The sequence below is a fragment of the Lytechinus pictus genome, chromosome 7, assembly GCF_037042905.1.
Source record: "Lytechinus pictus isolate F3 Inbred chromosome 7, Lp3.0, whole genome shotgun sequence".
Taxonomy (NCBI): domain Eukaryota; kingdom Metazoa; phylum Echinodermata; class Echinoidea; order Temnopleuroida; family Toxopneustidae; genus Lytechinus; species Lytechinus pictus.
The window spans coordinates 45878821-45898042 of NC_087251.1; the positions used below are offsets into that span (position 1 = coordinate 45878821).

The 19222-nt window shown below is 35.6% G+C and overlaps 1 protein-coding gene across 4 annotated transcripts in view; it reads left to right on the plus strand.

The window, feature by feature from the left end:
- LOC135154805 (equilibrative nucleoside transporter 1-like) overlaps positions 1-19222 on the plus strand; it is a 27976-nt gene continuing 8754 nt past the window's right edge. Inside the window, exons 1-10 of one of the 4 annotated variants that reach the window (XM_064102892.1) lie at positions 1-237; positions 5658-5983; positions 6429-6510; positions 6955-7088; positions 11016-11107; positions 11488-11538; positions 15334-15419; positions 16338-16386; positions 17044-17141; positions 17716-17829. In XM_064102892.1, coding sequence (XP_063958962.1) covers positions 5688-5983; positions 6429-6510; positions 6955-7088; positions 11016-11107; positions 11488-11538; positions 15334-15419; positions 16338-16386; positions 17044-17141; positions 17716-17829 — 1002 coding nt within the window. In that variant the 5' untranslated portion in view covers positions 1-237; positions 5658-5687. Of the gene's footprint in view, positions 238-337; positions 527-5196; positions 5415-5657; positions 5984-6428; positions 6511-6954; positions 7089-11015; positions 11108-11487; positions 11539-15333; positions 15420-16337; positions 16387-17043; positions 17142-17715; positions 17830-19222 lie in introns of those variants that run through there. The other 3 variants (XM_064102896.1, XM_064102894.1, XM_064102893.1) reach the window with 3 other exon arrangements.

Sequence of the window (19222 nt, forward strand, 5' to 3'; positions counted from 1 at the left end):
AGTATGCAAATGACCATTTAAACGACAAAATTGTGAATAATTTATCCCCGGTCGTTGTTGTTGTCCAGCTGATCAGCTGCTATACGGTTACTCTATCTCCGCATATTATTATGCACGCCTAATTTCAAAGACTACGACCCTACATTGCATTACAACTCAATGCTTCGATCGCGCATGTTCTGCTGGATTTGGTTTTGTTTGGCTGTCTTGTTCCCCTTGTTTCGTGATTTATTGAAGGTGAGATTATCATCATCGTGTGAATTAATTGCTGACATTGTTAATAAGAATTTATGTAAGATATTGGTTTGTAAGTTAGGCTATTTTTTTAATAAATGACACTGTAACGTAACCAGCCCATGAGTTTCTGTCTTATTTGCTTGACTCGGCATGTTACATTCGCATTGCACTGCATGGATGACCAACCAAGTAGAGACCCTACTACTCGCGCGCAGTGTGTGTTCAGTTATACCTCCTTGGCTTGGGCTTGGAAGGCTTGGTTATACACGTATGATTATATGATGTACATGTAAGCATAGACTAGAGCTAGCTCTATGATCTTGTTGTAAAGCCAATAGGCTTTTATAGAGTTTCACAGCACATAGGTGTTCTGAGTTAAAGCATGTAAAGTGCTTTATTTTCATACCAAAACAAAATTTTAGCTGGAGTCAAATTCAGAGTCCAAAGTCAGAGATTATTAGAGGGGAGGGGGAGCATGGCCTGGTTATGGCCAACTTATGGGGAATTTACATGTACTACTAGAGTCTAACTGTAATCTACCTGAAATAGATGGTGCGCATTTACCATTACAAAGTCAAAGAAGTAGCCAAAAGCCTGAAAAGGATCATGATATTTTCTTAAAATACACACTGAATGACATTGTCTTGTCGTCACAAGATAATGTCATATAAAATATCACAGAGTCCTCTTACTTAGCATGCTGCGCAGTAGGAATAATGATAATAATAATCCGCTTTTATATAGCGCTTAATAGTACATCGGAACGACGTGTCTAAGCGCTTTACAGATATTTTTTTTTTACCCGGTCATGGGATTCAATCAGTCATTCCCGCACACAATGTGTGCACATCATCCACTCCCTGGGAGTATTCCAGTCAGTCGCCGGTGAGGCGCATACAGTACTGGACAAGCTACAATGAATTTGACATCCTACTGGGTATCCATTTAGCACCTGAGTCGAGAGGGGCAAAGTGTGGATTAACGCCTTTGTCAAAAGACGCCAGACCGCAGTGGGATTCAAGCACACGACCCTCTGTTTACAAGGCTAGAGGGGCAGAGTCAGAACAACTACACTACGGCTCCTCTACATGTCTCCACACACTACGAAGCACATGTCATTAGGGAACAGAACACATGACATGGTACATGGTTGTATGTACATAATGAAGATGTGGCTTGCGTTTGTAGCTCGTTAATGCAACTGAACAAACCTTGTACATTTGTTTTATTGCAGGCGCCAATTTGACATCACATATAAAATCCTCGGAGGTTAGTAAAGAGTGTTTTGACCTCATTATTTGTCTGTCTTTTGGGTCAGAACCTGATTGTCTAATGTTGCCAGAAGATATACATATTCATGTAGGTTGAGTTTACAATACATGTATTAATATATTTTTAGCCCAATTTAGAGTAAAGAATCTTTATTCAACAAATAATTTCTGATTATCAAAGTTAAACTGCAGTAAGAATGAATATTGGGAAATAGTGTTTAAATTGATGTTGCTGTCTGGTGAAACTTGATCACAAGATTAAATTTGCCTACCAGACTCATAAATGTGGATCTCAAATGAAGAGCTTTGATCTCTGTAGACTCACAAAGTGTTATTATAAATTGGAGTATACTGTACGTGGTGTATGCTAAATTAATGTACGTTTCTCTATAATGTAATATCAGTGGACAGTGGTAAATGTGTATTGCACTCTACTGTAGTTAAAATCAAGTATAATAAATGCAAGTATGTAAAGCTGTAATCAATGTTCATCTTTTATTGATTAAAAAAGAAATAACATTTTTACTGAAAAAACAAGCAAAGAAAATGCAATAACTTGGGTACAGTAATTTACAGATTTTTCATCTTTCATAATTTTTTTTTCCATTATGGTTGCTTCCTCTGATAACATTATAATAGGCCTATAAATACAGTATCACATTATTTGTAATGTTTTTATATTTATACATACTATGCACATGTAGTTCAATTGTATGATATTGCTGGTGATCATCATTCATGTGCTAAAGTTTTTTGGTGTGAAATTTATATGGATAATATGCTTTAGTTGAATGAAACAAATTCATTTTGTTGTTTAACATGATACATGTTGGAGGAAATTCTGAAGATTTTTTTCTTGGAATAAAATTGTTCTGAAAATGTAGGAAATAATCTTTGTTCGTTCTTTATATTGCAATTTCTAGATATGTTGGATAAATTTTTAAAGTGATTTGACAAAAAACCTAAACATTTAGCATAAAATCAATGGATGAATAAATTGAACAGTCACTACCCCTTACACATGTATGTGTAACTACAGGTGAAATGCTAGTATTTGTTAAAATATATATATGGAATGCAATCTTTTAAATTGATTTATGAATAATGTATGAATTTATGTCCTATTTTGTAGTTGATTTACATTGTAAAAAATGGCGATTGACTCGAGGGGAGAAATATATGAAAATAATTTCACGCATTATTCTGTTGTCTCATTTGGGGGATTATATTCTTTGCAAATTCATTAAGAAGATATTTGAGTTTATTGTTTAAATTGGATCCACTGCTCATCAAGTAAAGTACCATCATTGATTTTTCTCATTAAATTTGTCTCATTCTGTACTTTTGTATTCATTTTGAAATTAATGACGTCCAAATGAATAGTTTACCTGTTTTACCCATGGATGAATAATCTGCGTCTTATCAAAATTAATTAAATCTAAATTTTGATTAGTTATCAATCATGGTTATAATCTATATTTTCACAAAGAAATTGAACTAATGAAGTGTTTCTTGCGTATTTTGATGTGTTTTTTTTTCTTCTAAACTGTGAATAAGTAGTAAAATCAATGATATAGTAACAAATACACAATTTCTATAACAACTTTAGTATCAGCCAATCACATTTAATGATTTCAGTAGCTTTGAACTGTTATTACCACTTTGCTATAACAAGTTTTCTGCTATGGGTCCCTTTAATTAATATAATACTCAAGCTACATGTATGACTTTGCTCACCCACCATCACGGCATCACCCAAACAACTTACTTCATATTCGATATGTAGATGGTGTGTACAGTATGTAATGTAAGTTTGTAATCTGAAAACATTCGACTTGACGAATCCACCACTCCCAGCTGGCAGGTTAATACCTAACAGGTCAAGTATAGGCCAATAACTGGGTAAAAAATGTGCATTGTTTATCATCATGGTGATAGGATGATGATCATCGATTGTACCCTTGATGAACAAACGGAGGAAATAGGAAGTAGTCGTTAGAAGGGAAATTAAAGAGATACTGTTCTACTTTCTGCGCAAATAATACCATTCTATTCGTAGCTATAGACCTGCATTCAAGGTGAAACAAAAAGGAAATAGTTGATAGTACACTCATAGCGATTACACTGTACTTGATAATGATATGATGAAGCCTATTATATTCTTCACATGGGAAAGATTGGCGCATGCATGAAAATGGTGGGTACCGAATATTCACACCCTCCCCTATTCATATTTTGAGAAGTGTGTGAACATCACCCCTCCCCTTATTTCAAAATAAATGAGAGGTGAAGTAGTTAGCTTTTATTATTCTCTCCATATGCTTTGTAATTCAAGTCATACTAGCAGATCATATACATGTAAATAACAATAAAAACCCAACTCATCAGATAAATATTCAGACTCTCTCAATCACATATACATGTATATCCCGTAAAATAATCCTGAAGTACACTGAAAATCTCGACTTCTAAGTTTCACCTTTGTCGTTGTGTCTACGTGTACAGAAAAGATTCGACCTCCATCATGGAGTGCATGCAGTGCAATACTAGTAGTTCAAGGGTTACGAAAATATGAGATGTCTGGATATGGGCATAGTGGGGGTGTGTCGGTCGATGGATGTTTTGACTGCATCTCTGTGTGTCACTATACATGTATGGTCTGCAGGCACAGACCTGTGGTTTTTGCAATTCGCAATAGCGCATCATGCATGGAGAGTCTGAAGTAGTGAGACTAGATTTACTGTGTACCGTGGCTGCATGCCTCAGAGAGTTTTAGTCTAGTCTTCATTGCAGACATGGTATAATAAGTGTCGAATTACATCATACAGTCAAAGTGGGCAACTTTTGCGATTTGCGACCACTAATTCTGTATGATGTAAAGGTATGCGTTTTGTGTTCAAATGCTTTACCATGATTACCGTGATGAAGCCCGAATTACCTACCATTGAATTTACAATAAAAACATACATTTCACGCATTTTTTTTTGTATTTTTGTTAGGACATGTTTGAACTTCACTCTCATTATAATGTGAAACAAGGTTATTGCTGAAAATGTGGAATTGTAATTTGTATAACCTATGATGAAGGGCTTCCTTATTGTCAAATGTACCAAACTTGAATGATATAATAGTGACTTGACATCATCGGATCTCTCATTTCAGTCATTTGTATGTCTCTATCACCGTCATTGACAGGCAAATTCCTTATCTTACATCTAGTTCTGATGAAATTTTCAGCATTATGCTTGTTCGATTTTCTCTGTTTAGTCAAATCTTATTTTGATAGGATGGACTTGAAATTTAATTCTTCAATTTTACCCATTCAGTTATATACAATATTTGTAATACTCTTTTGGCGAAGTACATGCTCACACAGTATGCCTGCATAATGTGTGAGCATGTACTTTCTGGGGATGTGATGTGTTATTTATTCTGAATTTGATTTGAGTTATTGGAAGTATAATGCCGTCGATCTACATGTACATTGTATTCATGTAAACGTGATAAAGGTTGCCTTTCTTTTGGTGTAAGATTGCCTGAGAATGTGTTTTGTGTCTGGAAACTCAACCGAATATAATTTATTTTGAAAAATCTTCGTGAAGTGAGTGACGTCATAGCTGAAAAAAACCAATGCAATCAGCACAGCGGACTCCAAATGGTCGAATTGCTTTCATTTCCATTTAACTGCACTTCGTACCGGTACTTATTCGATTGCGTGAGCCCACGATGACGTCCCATTGTATTCATATCTAACTTGCCTCTTTAGTATCTGCTCTGTCGTTCGGATATCTGTAAAAGAGTTCTTTTGGCATTTGGTCTTCGACGAGTTGTCTTGCTACTTGCTTTTCTCTCTGTCTTTTCGAGTGTATGGAAATTATCAAGCAATCATTCTTTTTTATCGTGTCGGTGAGAAGAGTACTATACAGAATGCACGATTGATTTTGCCATATATTGGACTTAATTTTTTTTATTCAGAACTATATAAGCCCTGTAGTCTTATTTTTAAAAGCATAAAGAATTCTACCGTCTGGGAATTATCAAGAATCTTCAAACATTAATCATTTATCTGGATATTTTTGAGAGGATATAACTTTTGCTTCAACTGTGTGACTGTTCCGTCTATTTATGCTTCCCTTACTCCTATTTTAGTTCCACAGATTAGTCAGCGAATAAAATACGATGCCGCAGAGTGCGACAAAGACACTCGAAGTGCAGGCCGATCTCGACGACGGGTCAGCATGGCCGACAACGGCACCCGTCGCGAACGGCGTCATGCCGACCAACCCGAGCAGTCAAAGACTTGTTGCTGATATCCAACCCAATGGTGACATTGAAATGGAGTACGTCGTCAACGCCACATCTCCGAGCCGCGAAAAGTACACGGCAATGGAGGTGGTGTCGGAACACACACAAACGAGGTTTGATGCCAAAGGAGAACTGGAGCAAGGTCCGGAATCGAGACCACCTCGAGATAAGTAAGTTTGAAAACTCTCCTCAGTCCTCATATACTATCATTATCATCGTCGTTATCGTCATTATCATTATCTTTACATCACCATCATCATTATAATGATCATCATCATCACTACCACCACCACCGCCATCATCGCCGTCATCATCATCACCATCGCCGCCACCATCTTCTTCATCTTTATCATCATCTTTATTATATTTTTCGTTATCGTCATCGCCATCATAATCATTTTATTTCAGGCTGCATTTTGTCTCTTACCAAGGGATACCGTCTTTCCGTCAAGATGACACTCTTGCCACTTCTCTCTGTTTTGACCATCCTCCTTCAGACCAAAATTACCTTGATAGAATAATCTTCAAAACCAATTATAAAATAAATGACATTTCATGTGTTCATGACAGATAATGAAATAATTTTCATAAATATACTGTCCCAATTCTTTGCAGGTTCATGGTCGCCATCATAATATTCGCCATTCATGGAATCGGAACTCTTTATCCCTGGAACAGCTTCATCACGGCTCAAAGGGTAAGTATTCAGATGAATATTTACGAATGCACTTTTATTTAGAAGTCATTAATGGATTAATAATCATGTATTGTATTCACAAGATGTTGATCTTTATATCTGTAGAGTTAGATCATAATACACGTCACATTATCTTATCAATATACACTACTCCCAAATCAGAATGGTCGCAGTTTGCTTTTATTTTATAATGACCCATCATATCTTTATTTCCCTTTTCAGTATTTCACAGACATTCATTTGCTAGTGCACTCGTTATTAATGATTTGTATTTATATCTTATTCACAAGATGTTTTGATTGAAATGATTATGCTAAATGTTGATCGTAGTTTCATAGTACATGTCACATTATCTAATAAACATTAAAAAAAAACCTCGTCAGTCGTAGTTTGCCTTTGTTTTGTAACGACCCATCATATCTTTGACTTTATTTTGCCTTTCAGTATTTCACAGATCATAAGTTTGCTAACGTCAGCGACGACACCGAGTATAAAGACAAGTTCATAAGCTACCTTGGAATTGGAGGCTTCATTCCCAATGTCACATTTCTCTTCATCGCACTCTTCTTTCCACCAAAGTAAGTCATAAATCAGGGCGCCGTTTCAAAAAGCTGTTCGTAAGTTAAGAGCGACTTTAAGAACGACTGGTGATCCTTTCTTTTGGTAAATGGTATAATAAATTGGCGATAGTTTAGCGCGTAAGAAAGGATCACCAGTCGTTCTTAAAGTCGCTTCCTAACTTACGAACAGCTTTATGAAACGGCCCCCGATGCCTTGTTGCCGCTTTTCTCGATCTAGTTCTTCTGAAAAATAATAACAAAAAATAATGGACGACAAGGCCGCGATATTAATCAAAGCCTTGTTTCATAAAAATCAAGGGGGGTGTATCATAGAGCTGTTCGTAATTTAAGAGCGACTATTGATCCTTTCTTATGCAGTGAATATTCACCAATGAACATTTTAATGGTGAATATTATTTACCACAAAAAAGGATCACCAGTCGTTCTTAAAGTCACTCTTAACTTACGAACAGCTTTATGAAACGGCCTCCTGGTATCAATGTTTGTACCTACTGAAATTGCATCATTAAGTTTGTTGGCTTATAAATGTACGATTTTCTTGAAATTGTATCATTCGTAATTTATGAAACGGAGATCAGAGTAAGTGGTTTGTGACTTCAGTGCCGTGAACTTGAAGATGTCTTGTGTTTGCTTGACTTGTTGTTTGACTTGTAAGGTCTTGAACTGTATAACATAGTATGTTTGAAAGATATGCACATAAAGAGTTGACATTTGTTGTGATTCACACAAATGCATATACATGTATACCTTATCAGAAGATTGGAAAATGTACATGTAGATCACGTTTTAAGCCCTTTTTTAAGCTCCTATTAGCGTTCAGCAAGTTAGAGGGTCTGGCACTATTTTCGGGGAGGATATTTCCATCGATAGTTTATATTCGTTTGGGATTCACGCATTTACATATACCTTATCAGAAGTTTAACGTTTTTGGATTTACCATTGGATTTCACGAAGATAACGTTGTGTAATTTGTTGAATACGTTCATTTAAAGGCCGGAAATAATTGCAATCTACGCCCGAAATGTACTTCCCTTATATCTGAATAAAAACCCAAGGGCTATCATGAATGCAAGTCTGAATTCGGTTTTCGAATAACTGAATCTACTTCTTGATTACGAAAATTGAAAGTCCTTTTTTGTACGTCCGTATTTCGGAGGTAGAACGGAAAATCTGGAGGTTTTGTAGATTTACGGTCCAATGACCATTGTCTATGACTTTCATTATAATATTTACTTGGCGCTTCTGAATAAAAAAATTTCTATAGCGACAATCTCGTACTCGATTATCGTTAGGCCTATATTCATTATTAGTGACCGTTGTGTTGTTTAAATATCATTTATTGTGATATTGTCTATTTGTGAAAATTTCTCTCTTTATGCATGCATACATGTAAGTACATCATGAAAATAAATATATCAACATTAGTCAACATAAAATGTAGACAAATTACAAAAGTCACAAAAGTATGGTTATAATTATCCAACGTAATAAGTGATATAAATGTATTGAAGCGTTGAGAAATTAATTGATCATAAATGCACTCGGTCACTCTTTTCTGCGCATGTTAGTATACACATAGTCCCTCATGTTTATGAAATTTATATGTATTTTGTTATTTTAGGCCCAGCTTTTGAATTGAAAGCGTCGTGACCTCTTCTTTTGAAAATCATGCAGCACATGTTCGAGCACTATCGAATCGGTCAATATGATGATGTTGAGTAAATTGTACTTTGAACTATTTTGTTTAGACTTATTAAGGGCCGGGTTTAACCTGACTGAACAAATAAATATAATCCTCCAGCTTATTATCTGTCGACTTAGTGACACGACGTCACCATTTTGTTTTTACGATTGAAGGACAATACGAGGGTTTTTACTTCTGTAAAATCGTGGTCTCTTGCTGGGCTAACTTAGACATGTTAGAAAGCATAAATTGAATGTCATTGACTCACTTTATATCCAAACAAGTGTTTGCAGTGCGAAATATATTTTCACTGTTAATATAAAACCACGAGCTTTACAATGGCGCTAATCAGGCGCCCATTTCAAGTATTCTACATTATCGACATAATACACATTAATTTTAACTCAAATTACCCTTGTACATAACATTGCTGTTTTTTAATGCTTTATACATTGTAATCAAAGTGTAAATAGTTCTACTTAGTGTACCGAAATTTATCAAAGTTGATAAATGGCACCACTCAAAAATAATTTCGTTCGTCATCGTCATCATTTTGAATGGCCATTCTCGATCATAATTTCCACTAAACCGTCAAGTGTTACCAATATGTACCATACATTAACGGTTTTCTCAAAGTCATGGATTACAACATATGGTAATATACTGCTTGGGTTGTACTTCCTGTAGCTCAGGATATGAATTTTTTAAACTCGGAATGAACGTGGAAGCAGAATTATCAGGAAATATAGTACTTTCTTTAAACTGTGCAGTAGGACATTTTTATGATAAGTCAAAGATATAAACATGTCATTGATAGTCTGATAAACGTAATTTTATTTTGGTTTAGTTAGCTTTTACTTGGTTAGTTAGCATTTAATATGTAATGAATACACGGTAAAAATATTTTGAATAACTGTTATAGAAAGTTAAGCAATGCTGTTAAGTCACTCTAATAATAACAGTTGTTTAAACTGTCTAACAACCGTTGTTTAAACTATCAAGCAACTAGTGTTGTTTATGCAATTTATATTTTACGCAGTCTTTTGAACAACAGCCTTCTTTAGACAGGGTAGCCCTTTAAATGTCGAGTTTTGCTCGTTCAGGAGCCCAGTCTGTATTGGTGGTAGATGTACATTTTAATGCATAATAAAGAATACAATAACATCTGTATCGATTGTCTGAAAATGAATGTACTGTTTTCCCCTTTGGCGAAAAGCCTCACGAGAGAATTGCACCTATGATGTGGACCCATATGGCCGGGCCATATGGTCACAGTTTGCTTTATTAGAATTGTCAAGGTAGCAGAAATAATGTAAATCCATGACATTGGAAAAGTTAAGCCATAACTCTATAGAAATCCATAAAAGTCATAATTTCTTATACAGGAAATAATTTGCAAAATGTCCTTTGTAAACAAAGGAGAACACACCAAATTGTCAAGAAATCAATGAATTTATGGATATACATTCATATCTAGATTTTTTTTTGGAACAAACATGCATTTTATATTTTGACTTTGCTGGCTTTCCATAGTTGCGATTGATCGGATCAAGATGGGCCCCAGTTGCAATCAAACGCAACTTTAAAAAAATCATGCCCAACTTGATTTTCAACCAATCAACAGCGCGCATTTGGGACTTGCGATTGATTTTTTTGACTTGCGTTTACACGCAACTCTTTCTGCAACGGACCCCTGATCAGTCGTGGCAATCGTATTGATCGTTTAATCTCTCTGAATAGTTCAAAAATTTTCGCGATCAGTTACAAAAGGCCAATCGTGGCTTTCATTAAGGATCGCACGGCAGTGAGAACGAGGTATAATGGTATGATAATAATAGATGCCCCAATTACTGATAATGCCATATTTTTAAGGCCAAAACTGTTCCTATTTTGAAAATTATAGATTTATTACCTATATTATATTTCAATGTGAAACAGATGTTCAAGTAAATGCAGAAAATAAAACGTACATTTAACGCGGAACGGGGGGGGGGGGGGTGGGGGCGGCGGCGGGGACAGACCTTTTTCAATAAATGTGTACAGAAACGCATCTATAGATGACCACCCGATTGTGTTTTAGCATGCCCCCCCCCCCTCCTTTCAAAACTGTTCCGCCCCCCCCCCTTCGTATGATGTTAATATGAATAGCTGGAATCATATATAATTTATTTATTTACATTTGATTTCAATATTTTTTTCATGAAAATAAATGCTTACGAATTTTCCTTGTCTCGGTTCAGATCTTCCAGGTTTTCGACGTTTGGTGGACTCTTTGCGATGTTTGTGATGTTTATTCTTACGACTATACTCGCCATCGTCGATTCTTTTTCATGTAAGTTTCTCATTTTTAAAATGATCTTTATATCTCCTTATCTTGAAGTGTTTATGAGAATGTACCAATTGGTGTTTTCGAATGGTATATACTATTCTAAGTTAATTCTTAGATAAAACGCTGAACTATTTGTTATTTTCATTCAACACAGATGAACTCTCATGATCCCAAGTTTGCTTATTTTAAATGATCACACGTTGGTGCTAAATGTATGAAGGAGGAATGCATATAAGTGCCTTGCTCAAGGTGTCGTGGCCGGGAATCGAACCCCAGACTTTCGTGTGTCTAGTCAAGCGCCTCGGCCACGAAAAACCTCCGCATGCTTTAACTTTCGTTTAGCCCTTCTTTACCAATATTTTTCATCTTTCCTCTTGTTCTAGGGCCTCACATTTTCTTCGGAATTACCATGGTGACAATTATCATTTTTAATGGTAAGTGTTGACGATTCTCACATTGTATATATATACCGTTTACAGTAAATGGAATGATGAAATTGATGCATGACTTGATTTGTTTGGAATCATCTCTTCGCGTGGATAAGCAGATCCATGATCCATTGGAAAGTGTATAATAGTTATGAAAACATTAAGAGAGCTCATAAAAAATTACGTAGGTTATGCATGATCATGACTCAATGCCGGTTTGAAATCAAACTCTTTATTTGTGCATATAAGCATGTGGGTGTGAGATTGTGTGTTGTGAGTGTTTATGTGTGTGATTACGTGGTTCAGTGGCCTCATACGAAGTGATGAAAAGGGTAGATTAAACGTAGATTTGATTTAAATACAAAAAAATTTGGACTTGAGCGGGTCATGGAAAGGAAGTGAGATACTGAGACAAACGTGGGAGAATGAATGAAAACGAGGGAGTGTTGTCAAAGATTTAACTTTGATTTAAAGTCATGTTTGAATGCCAAAATCATGCTCATTTATTGTGTCAAAAGCCCCTCGCCCCAATATATATGAATATTACCCGATCTTTGTGAATTCTGTCCATTTGAATTCGGGTTATCATTCGTAGGTCGACTGGTATATTGTACAATCGATTAAGTAGCTCCATGTTTTAGCACCGTTAAACCTTTGCAACAACGACAACCCCCCCCCCGAATTTCGTATCTAGACGAAGCCTGCGATGGACCTATAAAATAATTTCTGATTGTTATGAATGCTTATCGCGTCAATATTTTGATACGTGCTAGATCTTATGGTCAAAGTTCATTATTCTGAAAGAGTTGTTGATCATGAAATCGATTGTTCTTTACATCATTGCATATCAGCTGTTAAGGATATAGTTGAGCCCAAGTCGCCCATTTCTACCTTCCGTCCTTTTCCGTTTTGAATAAAAGGACGTCCATTGAATGGGAGGAAATTGCAAATACTATGCCCGTTTTCACTTTCATTGTTTTAAAGTAATTTTTGCACTTTCGTGTACCGTAATTGTGACTGATCACTGTACATATCCAATGTAGTACGCGCGGCGACTTCAGTGAGAATGGTATGGGGGGGGGGGGGGTGGGACACCGGGATTTTTTTTTAAATTGTGAAATAGTTATTCATTCATGTGTGTGCTTCAATGTAAATTCAAAATCACATGAGATTCGTGAGATATCATATTTTCATTATGGCAAATACGAATGAATCATGATCCGTCATTTTCAATACCAGTTTATCTTTGCTTTAACGCTCCCTATTTGTTCTGGATAGGGCAGCTGGCATTGTTCCTTGGCAATGTACGGTGTAAATATTTACATTATACCTGTATGAGTGTTTTCAGAAAAGTTTGAATAGTTCGGCTCGACATCTGTATACGTCTATTTTGTTTGTTTGTGGGTTCGTTTATAAAATTTAATCATTTTCCTCGCGAAATGCCGGGGTGGGGAAGTAGCTCACCGAGTAGTCTCACCTGGGTCCAGTAAAATAAAGGTTATAGCTATTAATCGTATATACGCTTGATTTTTACGATTAATCGTACGTAGTAGTCAATCGTTTAAAAATGTTCTACGATGTAAGCTTTGTTTAACGGACCCCTGGTACGATTTTATGAACTTGTACAAGCAACTTTGTGTTGCGACATTGGACGTTTACGCGGCAATCGCAAATTTTCGTAGAGAGAATTAAAGAGGGCGTAAGGGGGAGGGGGTCAAAATGACCGCTGTTAAAATAGGGTTGAGGATAACTGACTAAAGCATGGTCGATAAAGTTGTGTGGATTTTTTTTATGGGGGGGGGGTCTATGATTTGAGTAACAGGAACTTGATTATCATCTTGAAGATATACATGTAATGTTAGCATACGTGATTGTGTCTTCTACTACGAGTAGTGCTGTCTTCGAACTATCAGTCTCTTGCCTTACCTGCAGAAAAGTCTTTATCAGTCATTCACGTCGGGTTAATCTAATCAATCAGGAGACATTGACCCGGTGTCGATGTTCATTTAAGCATTTTGTATTGTGTTGGTTATCTGAGACGTAGAACTTAAGTGAGTAAAGTGACCCTCAAACGCTGGATTTGAATAGAAAAAGAATCAACCGGAGAATCGGGTTATCGTGATTGTTGAAAAGGGCGGTTCACTTGTGCCAACACAAGTATACATTATCATTATTTGAACAATACGGAAGTTGTGACTTGAAAAGCTCTTCTGATTTGTGCATGCAAGTTCAGTATGCACAAATCCGTATTGTTCCGAAAAAAAATATATGAAAATTACAAAGTACCATACCCTAGAATCGAAGTAAAAAACCGTCCCCTTTATTTTTACTCTTTATGCATTTTTTATTTCCTACCCTACCCCAAAAAAAAAACGCTTACGTGTGGAGATTGTAATCTCTTTTTTTTCAAAAAGCTCATCTGAGTTAAGCATGCAAGTATGCACATATATACTGATTTCGAAATAAAATGATTATGAACTTCTTACGCCAGTTATGATCACTTCTTAGGGGATTATTGGAATGAATGTAAATGCGAAGAAAATAATTAGGGACTTTACATTTTCATTTCATGAGAATTCTAAATACTATAATTTTTATAAAAGAATTCAGTCGAGCATATACATGTCTAATTAAAACGCAATTTTCTCGGTGCACGCAAGGTAGACGAGAGCTTTTGTTGACCTCTTCTTCTAGGTTATTTTGTCCATAGAATTTCAGAAGACAGAGAAAAAGTGGATTGACTTGGTTGATCAATTTTATTCAATTGAATCTTGTATATAATTCTGGGGAACTTCATGGAAGTAACGTTAAAGGGATATTCCAGGCTGAGAAATATATGATTTTAACAGACAAAGTAAAATCTGACATAACAAAATTCTGAAAATTTCATCAAAATCGGACAAGGAATATCAAAGTTATGAATTATTTTGGTGAAACAGTTGTGTCTCATGAATATGCAATGAGGGAGCAGACGATGTCATATCCCCCAGTTATTCTTTTGTATTTCTTCATATTAAATTGCATTTATTCAAATTTTGTCCTAAAAAAATGAAACAAATTGGAATGACTACTGATGTAATGTGAAAGATAATCATAAACACAGAGTGAAAATTTACCCAATATTGGGTAGAAAAGGAGCATGCATGTTTGTTGGGTAATTCCCCCCAATATTTGGCAGAATGCATGTTTGAAGGGTAAATATTCAACGCAACATTGCGTAAAATTTACAAAATATTTGGTATCTTTTTACCCAACAAACATGCATGTTCCCATTTTACCCAATATTGGGTAAAGCTTTTTTTATTGCAAGGGAGTCATATACTATAATACACATACATATGAAAAATGAAATTATTTCATGTAATAACACGAGGAAAGTGAAAGAAGGAGACATGACATCATCAGGGCCCTGTTGCATAAAAGTCACTATTATGGCAACTTTGTCATCCAATGGTTACTACCAATGATGATCATCAACCAATCAGAATCAAGGATTCCATGCAAGTTACCATTGCATGACAAAGTTAACTTCTGCAACGGGGCCCAGGTCACTTATGACGGCGTGCATATAACTGTTTTTCACCAAATATTGCTTAACTTTGACATTCAATAACTTTGTTATTTGTTATCAGATTTTGATGAAAGTTTCACTGTTTTGCTCGATGATTTTTTTACACTTTTTTTTCGGATATAATAACTTCTAGTCCTCGATAGAAAAAAAGGACAATTTTCTTACTATTTTACAACCATGACCATTTTTTTTTTCATTTAAAAAAAAATGTGTATTAATTTTGTTTTTAGCTGCCTCTGCTGTTTATCAGTCTGGAATGTACGCGTTTGCCGCCAAGCTCCCTGAAGGATACACTCAAAGCTATATTGTCGGACAGGTGATTATAACCATATTAGTTGATGACTGTTTCCGCGGTTAAATGTAATAATCTGTTCAATGACTCAGGATTAGCGAATAGCAGGTGAATTATCTCTGCTGCTAATATTGGGAAACATGCATGAGTTAAAGGGACAAGCTTATTTTTTGCTTCTTTAAATTACCACGATAAGATGTTTTTCTTGATTATTTTCAACATATGTTTACGGAGATAACATAGCCATAGCCTTTCCTAAATATTTCAATTTTCTGTTGAATCGATTTAAAACAAAATACATTTAAGAATATAAAAAAGTACATAACCGTAAATATTTTAACATTTCAAATTTCATGATGGCAACAATGCGTGCGAGTTTTCAGAACCGATAGCTCAGCTTCCATTACTTTTCATACAGCTAAATCTTTGGCAGAAATTATTAGATAACACTCTAAAGAGAAATAAATTATTTTTCAGACAATTTGAGTGAAGATGAATGAAAAATTTTACATTACAAAGTCGACATTATAATATAATTCCCTTTAAAGTCCAAATCAAATTTTCTGAAAAATCTCATAGAGTAATTTAGCTAAATTGATGCATAAAATCAAAGGTTTTTTTAACTAAATAAAGCCCACAAAGTATTTTTTCAGCGCCAGTTTGTCTTTATGATGGTATATGTCTTACCTTCAAAACCATTTCTCTGTTATTATACTTTGTAAGAAAAGGTTTTCAGCGATGTTAAATGGGAAAAGTCATTTTAACTTGAACATTAAATTCAAACTTCTCCGACATTCTGTGTATTGAATTAGAAACTCGTTTAAAAACAAATGGCATAGTCCGCCCCGACATTAATTTGTGAAACCACTGACCTCAATTTGGTAATTATACACAATTTTTTAATTTTATAGTCCAACCTTTCGTATTTTAAAATTCTTCTAGGGGATCGGAGGAACGTTTGTTGCTGTTTTGTCAATCATGTCGATAACATGTAAGTATAACTTTAAAGCTTCACATGCATAGGTTGTTATCAATTGATGTTACGTAATATCGGAGAGCTAAAAGGCAATTGTACTTTTGGTCAGTCCCATGATTTTTTCGTTTTTCTCTCTTTTTTCTGTTATTATTGTCCCGTACGACACGTTACTATTTAACTTCAATTGTAAAGGTTACGTAATCGAGTCAATTTAGTTCTTGGTTCCTGTTCCCCTTCTTGACATTACTTGAGGATCACCATCGATCAAGAAATTTTTTTTTTTTTCATGTCAAGAAGATGTGAAATGGTGTCCCGTACGACTCAGCCTTGAATCGCCCTTTTGGGAATTTTGATTCTTGACTTTCCCTCGCATATTCTTGAGGCATTTTTCTTTTCATTTATTTGTTGAAATTTCCACAAATAAAGACTGATCGGCACGGAGAAAAAATAATTTATGAATGGTTTGAATATTACCAAGTCATACACCCAAGCAAAAATGTGCGTTATCAGAGACGTTATTTATGTAGTACGCATTTTGTTCATTTATCGTTTTATATAATTGAATTCGAGATACAATGAAAATTGTTTACGTCCTTATTCCTTTTTCTTTGATATGTTCCAGCTGAATCTGTCTTCCAATATTTAATATATCTTCTTGGTTCTATTATTCAGTTGCCGGAAGTCTCCGCAGTGCGGCTATCGGATACTTTTGTTGTGCTGTGTTGGTCCTACTCGTCTGCTTAATCACCTTCATCATGCTTTTTAAACTGGTGAGAGTTTGGCCGATATTCCACCTGTCCGATGACCTCAATATATCATCCCCATGGTTACAGTAACCTTGGTAGCATTTTGTATCGGATTATGACAGTTCCTTTTCATAATGTGACGTTATTATGATGTATAAAGACAGATTAAAGAGATGTGATGTTTCAAATATGGCTGACGTCTTTAGAAGTGTGAAAATCAACCATCTTTAAGTAGAGGATTACAAGAAGGGCTTTATACGTTTTGTCATGGACAAAGTTTTAATTCCTGGGGGGGGGGGGGGGGGGAATGAACTGTTTTATGTAAAATTGTGACGGGCATTCAAATGTGTTAGAATTTGGTTAACCACATTGCCATCTTAAACAAAAATCTATTGGAATTATATAAATCTATGAAACTATCAAATGCAGACTCTTGACTTGATCACGCTCAAAAGGTATAATCATTGTTGTGATGCGTTTATCAATATTATCATTTACTATGGTTGTGTTTACAAGATTTTAGTTCAAGTGACGTGCAACTTTGCGTGATCTATGTTTTGTTTTTGACTTGATTTTGTCACCCATCATTTCCTTACAGCCGATAATAAAATACTACATGGGTATGGTTACTATGGTGACTGATAACAAAGAAGCTGAAGCCGCTGAAGATCAAGTTAATAGCAGACCTCCTCTCTGGACGATATTCAAACAGGTAAATATTCTCACAGAGAGAGAGAGAAAAAAAAAATCATACAAATTCGAGACATTTCTCAGTTTCTTCTGGAAAGATGATGAAATTCATGTTATTTTCGATGGTTACATTAACGTATTTGTATATATACTTGTAAATTACTATGAGCGTTTCATGGAAGCGCTTGACGGACGTTTTATCCGACAGGTCCTGTTTTGTCAGACTGTCACCATAGTAACGTACAGTGGTTCTCAGCCAATTAGAATCAAGGAAAGATGTCAAATGTGACAACTTGTTAGACGAAAAACGTCGTTGAAACGTTCTCTAGAAGTGATCAGTGAGTGTTGGAATTTTTTTTTTGGGCGCGCTGGAAGATGGTGGCAATGTACGTGAGTAAGTGTCTGAATCCCGTGAGAGTGCGAATATTTATGTCTTGGTCAATCTGATGGTATAGGTTGGTTGTGATCGCGGCGTGCTTATAATCTTTGACATGAAATTTAATTTACATGATATTTACACAATGAGGAGCAGGAAGGTATGCTGAAATGAAAGTTTCCTGACGGTTTTGAAAGATACAAATGGATTGACGGAAATACAACGATTAGGGATATTACAAAGAGGGGACGCACTTCAGACTTTTTTTGATAAAACGTTTAAAGAACCATGCCAATTTACGACGTGCTTCGCCGAGTCGTCCAATATATCATTTGTTTTTCCTTATCAGCTTCTTTGAAAACCAGTTGTTCAGGGTGGAAGCAAAATACCATGATTTGAAATGAAATAATGGGGATAAATCTGAAAATATAATTATTAGTTGTGTAAATAAGGCTAACCGATTGCAGCAAATGTAAAATCATTTTCACAATGTCACAGTCATATAGCCCTAGGCTACCGTTTGAAGGGGGAAAAGTTCATGAGGTCTATGTCCGATGTCGTGAGATTTATCGCATCGTAACTTCTCTGCTGTCATTTCGTATGCATCAGCCTTGTAAAATATAGAAAATATATATCAACCTGTTTAACGACTTATGAATATGAGTGCAATGTCGGTTCAAACACCTCGTCTAACCCAGAATCGTAGACAGGTGTATTATGTTAAAGGGTCCAACCATGTGTTAGAGGAAACGCAACTCGCAGCAGGAATGAAAGCAAAAGGAAATTTGCACTTGTAAAGTACTCGCCGCTCGAGGCTTTTGCGCTGTCCAATAAATGTGTGTCAGATTTTTTTTCTGACTACTATTATAATTATTAACAGATTAAATTGAGGATTGAAAATGTGGATCTCAAACAGGCTGTAGTCAACTTCGGGCGTGGCGCATTTATTGTGCAGGGCATAGTACAAACACTTTAGAAACCATTTCGGATGGGATTAATTATCTATTGGGGAAAAGATAAAAGACTAATTGGAGCACCG